General features: G+C 47.6%; 1 protein-coding gene and 1 pseudogene across 4 annotated transcripts in view; one reads left to right on the top strand and one right to left on the bottom strand.

Annotated features, from left to right (window-relative positions):
• The window catches only part of Csnk1d (casein kinase 1 delta), a 51044-nt gene that overhangs the window by 12548 nt on the left and 31794 nt on the right, over positions 1-6702 (bottom strand). For all 4 annotated transcript variants that reach the window (XM_033767718.1, XM_033767717.1, XM_010618679.2 and 1 more), the window contains exons 4-6: positions 1609-1757; positions 1197-1425; positions 622-792 (exon numbers count right to left, since the gene is read on the bottom strand). In XM_033767718.1, the coding sequence (XP_033623609.1) occupies positions 622-792; positions 1197-1425; positions 1609-1757 (549 nt within the window). The remainder of the gene's footprint in view (positions 1-621; positions 793-1196; positions 1426-1608; positions 1758-6702) is intronic.
• LOC104858441 lies at positions 5052-5604 on the top strand (annotated as a pseudogene).

Genomic DNA, 6702 nt, shown 5'->3' on the forward strand with positions numbered 1-6702 from the left:
GGAGGGAGGGAGGGAGGGAGGGAGAGAGGGAGACATCATCACAAATCAGAGGCTTTTCTGTTCTGCTGGTGCTGAGTCTTGGCTCAGGACCACTCTACCATGGAGCCACATCCAGAGCTCCCTTTACCACCCCTCAGACTGGGAATCAAACTTGGGCCCTTCTGCTTGCCAGGCTACATCCTGAACTACATCCCCTATGCCCCCTTTCTAAAAAAATTTGAGACAGGGTTTCAGTAAGCTGTCCAGGCTGTCTCAGCTCCCAAGTAGCTGGGATTACAGGCACATGTCATCACACGCAAAACAATTTCACGTTCCCTAGGGCACTCATCCCAGGGTCAGTCCCACAGCACACGAGAATAATCCCTGGGTTATGGCTCTGGAGGCTGCGGTCAGGTGTGACTGCCAGCACCCTTCCCCTTCCTGGCTGGGCAGGTGTCTCCCGAGGCTCTCAGAAATGTGTCAGAGAGCAGAGGGCAGATTGTCACTTCAAATACACAGGCGTCCTTGTCCTGCCACCCTTCTTGTGGAAGGCGAGGGATCCTGTGACAAAATCCAGGCCGAGCACCTCCATATGGACGCAGGATCACACAAGTGGTGCTGGGCAGGCAGCGGGGGACTCACAGGGATAGCCTTTGCACAGCACTTCGATGGGAGTGGACATTTTCTTCTCACTGATCCTCTCGTACTTCTGCCTCTTGGTGGCAGCCTTCAGCCCCTGCCAGGGGAGAGAGCCCAGGTTGAAGTACATCAGCACGTACCCCAGAGACTCCAAGTCGTCCCTTCGAGATTGTTCTGGAAAGAAAAGGCAAACATGTGAAGGACGGTGGCGTACATGTGTATGGATAAAAGCAAAAGACCCAGCATACACGATGATGGAACAAATTTTAGAATCCACTCAGACTACTACTTTGCCAGCTGTCCCTCCTGTCTATGGAGGAAATCCCCAAACACCCTGACAACAACAGCAGCGACTCAGATAACCACTGGAGGGAGCTAGGCTTGTCTGCCCTGGCACAGCAGTCGCTGAAGCCAGCCTGACTGCTACAAAGGTGGGACAACACAGCTTCCAGACCCACGGGCCCAAGCACCCTGCATGGTCACAACCCTAAGGCCACCCAAGGAGCCACCCTCTCCCCAAGCTAAGGGACAGACATGCCCAAAGGCAGCCAGGTGAGCACCCCACACCCAGGGCTCACCGATTCCGAGGTGTGTGTTGATGGAGGCATACCGCGCCGTGCCTGTGAGGTTCTTATTCTCTCGATAGGGGATGTGCTGGTGGGTCCTTGCGTCCCGGTACTTCTTGGCCAGCCCAAAGTCAATGATATAGACCAGGTTGCCCTTCTTCCCCAGCCCCATGAGGAAGTTATCTGGTTTCACATCTCGGTGGATGAAGTTTTTTGAATGAATGTATTCAATACGACTAATCTATAAGCAGAGAAGCAATGGCAAGAAACTCAATTCCAGAGCGGCACTTGGTTAAACAAACCCCTGCTCTCTGTGTAGCAACAGGCACAGTAACAGAAAAGCAACTGAGTAACTTGCCCCATCAGGTCAACTAGTGTGTGCCAAGCTCCTGTGCTACTCGGCACCTGAGAGGGGAGTGCTTACCATCTGGTCGGCAAGCAGCAGAACAGTTTTGAGACTGAACTTCCTGGAGCAGAAGTTGAAGAGGTCTTCCAGGCTCGGGCCCAACAGCTCCATCACCATGACGTTGTAGTCCCCTTCGGCTCCACACCATCTGATGGTGGGGATGCCCACTGGACAAGAAACCAAACAGAGCAGTTCAGCCCAGGCCACCGCCTCAGCTTGCCTCCACCCAACGGACACAGGCAGGTGCAGTGGGATGGGACTGTGGGGGTTGGAGACCCAGTGATGCCCACCCCAAGGACCCATAGCTGGAATCAGGCTGCACACGTTAGCAGATGACTTGGAGCAGGCTCTAATGAGGGAGTCCAGCCAGTAATGGTGGGAAGCGAGACAGGATCTGAGCCAACTTTACAACCCAGGAAAGGCATGTGGACAAGGTAGCAGCTCAGGTGGACAGGGCCAGGAGGGTCTGGCAAACACCAAAGCTGCACTGGAAAGAGAGACCCAGAAAAGAAAGCAGCTACCATGGGTTGGGTAAGAAAGAAAAAAAAAAAAACCCCACTCTTTATTCATGCTGATGTTGATAGAGAAAAAAGCAAAAGCAGTGAAATTTATCCAGTAAGCAGGTGCCGTGGCTTGTATCTAGTTGTACCCCCAAAGCCTCATGTGCTCACAGGTGAGGAGTTTCAAAGGTAGCTGGACCAGGGCTGTGACTGTGGATTAACTGTGCTACTGGGTTTAAGGGTAGGGTTTAAGGGTATAACTAATGCAAGCTCCATCCTGGGTATGGGTAGCACTGATCAATCAGCTTGTAGCCTGGACGGAATATAAAGGACAGAAAGAAGGCAGGTTAGCAGCTGCCACCACCTCTGCCTGCCATGTCATGAACTGTTTCTCTTCTGCGATGCCACTCCGCCATGCCACCCTGCTCTGGAACCATCTGACTATGGACTGAAACCTCTACAAACTGTGAGCCAGAATAAACTTTTCCCCCTTTCAACTTGCAGGTGTGGGGTATTTTGTCCCAGTAACGAAAATAGTAAGACACCAGGCTTCAAACAGACTACATCAATGGGAATGAGAATAAACACAGGATAAATGTAAAGGAAAGGAATATACGAGCTAGAACCTCAAATGAGGGGAGAAATTTAAAGATGTCTCTGAGATAGCAGATCTGAAGACACAAAACAAAACAATTCCACAATCCAACTTTTGAAAAACGAGGCAACACGAAATACTTAGGAATAGGCAATAGTCACAAAAACGTGCTCCGGTCTCTTAAGACTATGTGCTCATGAAGACCATTTCCAGAGTGCACACTGCAGCCGCCCTCAGGAGCCAAAATCCCAACACTGCTGAACAAGTGAGCTGTGTGCAGCGCCTCTGTGCACACTGCCTGCTGAGCGCCCACCCACTAGGCCACAATGGTGACCATTCAGAGACGAGTGCACACCTGCAGCCCCAAAGCTCCTTACTGATCACCAAGCACCAGCACTGCAAGTAAACCTGAATACTGAGGTTCTAGCTCAGAAAAAACAATTAACATCTTTTGTCTTAAAAGAAAACAGGTGTGGCACAGGTTCGCTACCACTGAGCTAGACCCTCCTCACACACACACAGGAAGGAGCTCCTTGCCTTGGGAGTGAGCTGAAGGCCTCCGTCCTTCGGTGGCGAGACAACTCAAGGTTTTAGTTCAGCCTTATGGTGAGTTTTAATGCCAATAGGGAAGTCTTCTAGGAGAATACATGCATGAGGTAACGGAGGCCTGGAACCCATGATGGGACAATCAGATAGCAGCTTCTCTGTCCCTGTCTTGCCTCACCAGGTAGTCACTATCCACAGCCGCTGCCTCGCATCTCCTCATAGGGAGGACAGGTGTGCCTGCTGCAGAAGACCCCATCCACAGCCTAGCCCTGTTGCCTGGACAGTGTGGGCTTGCTTTAAACGGCACTGCTGAGCATGGTCTTACGAAGTCTAGTATGAATATTCTTACACGTGCAATTCTTTTTCTATCTTTTTTCCTTCTTTGGCTACATACTTGAAAGTCTCTGAGTTGCAGAATACAAATTACTCAACTACAAGAGATACACAAGATAAAATCAAACTGGTTTCAAAGGTGGACAAAAGGCCAAAGCCACCCGCATTGCAAGTACCACCCGAGACTGAGCAGCATGGACCTCAGTCAGTGTCCTCACATGTAAGCTGAGGCCACACCTGCTTTATCTCTGACATGCCTATGCATGTTCTTTTGCTAATTTTTTGTCTGGTATGTTTTTCCTATTTACAGTAGCTCTTCATAAATTTTAGACACTGAATGATGGTTGGTTTTATGAGAGGCAAAGATCTTCTTAGTATTAAAGTATTAAATCCAGGGCTGGGGATTTAGCTCAGCGGTTTGGTGGCCTGCCTTGCAAGCGCAAAGACCCGATTTCAATCCCTGGTACTCCCCCACCAAATAAAGTATTAAATCCTTTCTGGCCTTGGAGTCAGAAGGAGTATTTTCTTGTGAAAATGTAGAAGTCACTTTTACTTCTAATAGAGAGAGTAGCAAGGACCCAATCTACCCTCATACTTGAAAGTAACAAAAGGGGGAAAACCCGTAAAAGGTTGCTCCTCACCCTGATATTGGAGATCATCACATTGAGGGCCTCGCTCATGTTAGGCACATGTCCTACTACAGGACTATATCCTGAGCTCCCTTAAAAAAATTTTTTTGAGATAGTCTTGCTAAGCTGACCAAGGCTGGGTTGAATTTGCAATCCTCCAGCCTCAGCCTTCTGAGTAGCTGGGGTCACAGGTGCCCAGCTTTGGAACGATGGTCTCTAAGGCATAGGACCTTAAGCAGATGACACTGATGTCCTACTGAAAAGCTGAACCCCTCCCCTAGCAACTGGCTCCTGCCTGAGTGTCATCACAAATGCAAGAAACAAGCAGACCAATGTAACTTGACTTCATTCCAGAATACAGCTGAGGAAGGAGCTGAGCAACAAACCCAGCCCACAGGAGCACAAAATTTGGTTATAAAACATGAAGAGAAAGAGAAAATATCATCAATTCACAGTAAGAAATCAAGCAATCAAAATTGACCCAGATGTTAGAATGGAAAAGGGTATTAAAAATTCTAATAGATGGGTGTGGCAGGGCATGCTGAGGCAGGAGGATCGCCTCCCGTTGAAGGCCAGCCTGAACTACATAGGGAGATCGTGTTTCAAAAAAAAAAAAAAAAAAAAAAAACAAGGGCTGGAGATTTGGCTCAGGGGTTCCACCACCTGCCTTGCAAGCACAAGGACCAGAGTTCAACCCCCAGTACCAAAAAATAAATAAATAAAGCATAAAAAAAAAACCAACCCCAAAACAAAAGAGCTCTTATTGCCTTTGCTACCTTGTGCACACCACGTTTCTCCTCTCCAATGCCTATTTGCCATCCCTGCCTTGGAGTCAGCTAACTATGAACTGAAACCTCTATGAACCAAGGCCAAGCTGCCCCTGAAGGTTATTCCTCAACACTTCCGTAGCAACAGCAACAAGTGGCAGTTTCAGCTGTTCGACAGGATATGAACACACAGAAGTCACTGGAAATCACAGCAGTTGGATAGTAATGTGACTATGCCAAAATTTGAGGATGAAGAAAGTTGGAAAAAATTCTGAGAAAGGTTATATGCTGAAGGGGCTGTTGGGCCAGGTATAAAGGAAGTCCTGGAATTGATCATGTACAAACTGGATTTCTTCCCTTGCTTAGTACTGTTAGCAGAATGAATCAGGCAATGGTAACTAGTGTCTTGGGATATCTGAGTAATTGGTCTGGAGAAAGACTACTCTCAACTTGAGAAGATGGTCTTAAGCTTTCTTGGTTTGTCTCAAGGAACCTTCACTGCCCGAAGCTCACTCCCTCATTTGGCTCTGAAGTAAGGCTCTCAGTGGATACCGAAGATGATGAGGGTTCCAGCTCTGAATTTATCAATCTGCGTGGTTAGCAGGTACTTTGAGCAGCATGACCTAGCTGATGAGCCACTGTGATGCTGCTTTGACACAGGTGTTCCTGCTGAAGGCAGCCCAAGTCTGTGCATGTGCAGTGCTGTTCATGTACAGACTGTGTTTGCTTCAATACTATGTGAATGACTCAAGTTTCTGCTCAGAATATAGACTGAACTTAATGTCTGAAATATCTGTGGGAAAAATACCACCTGGTTTGAATCAAATTCGGCAGTCACAGCATTTAAAATAAAGTGAGTCCCATTTATTGATGAAGATCCCTGTATAGAAAATGTATGATGAAAATTTTGTTGAAAATGTGTTTTGGACAGTAAACTTTTATTTGGCTCTCGGACAAAAGCAAATTGATGTTCTTAGGAGGAAAAATTATATAATACACTATAAGTGCATTGAAGAAAGTTAAAGAATGGGAGATTAAAAAAAAGAGAAGGGGAGAAGGAGAACCACGTCTGCTCCCGACCCAGCAGCCATCGCTCAAGCGCCGGGAAGGTAGCCACGCACACGCCCCTGAACCCCCATAAGCTCCCCCCGCTGCACTCTCAGACCTCCTGATTGTGCCAGTCTTTGGACCCACTCTGCAAAGACAGAGGTGGTCATCAAGGGTATTTTTCTGAGTTCCCAACTTTGAACATCTTTAAAGAAAGGGCATGGGAAACATGTAGTAGAACGTTGTGGAGTTCAACCATTCAGAAGGATGGGGAACTCAATCTGGGCCTTGCAGCCCGAGGTCAGTCAGCATCATGGGGTTCAGCCATCAGCTAACTGAGATCAGGGTCTTGCATCCTCGCTCTGTCTGAGCCACTAAATGGTAAATATACTATATTGAAAAGTTTGTTCACTGCAGACATGTTCTGGACTGCTTCTTGATTTCAATTTAATTCAAATGATTTAAGGGTGATAGACTAGTGACTACCACAGGTGGTCAGTGTCCAAGTTGTGCTTGATCTTAATGTGTTGCTGATTGTATCAGTTGGGGTAAAGCATTGCCTTTGATTTGATGAGCTGTTTTCTCTGATGTTATGAAGATGAGAATGTCTGTGGGTCGTTAGAGACACAGAAGCTAGGGTGCAAATGTATCAGGAAGATTTGGGTGATAATCCAGAGATTAAACCAAGGACAGTC

This window comes from Fukomys damarensis, unplaced genomic scaffold, assembly GCF_012274545.1.
Source record: "Fukomys damarensis isolate Sample0158 unplaced genomic scaffold, DMR_v1.0_HiC HiC_scaffold_23, whole genome shotgun sequence".
NCBI lineage: Eukaryota > Metazoa > Chordata > Mammalia > Rodentia > Bathyergidae > Fukomys > Fukomys damarensis.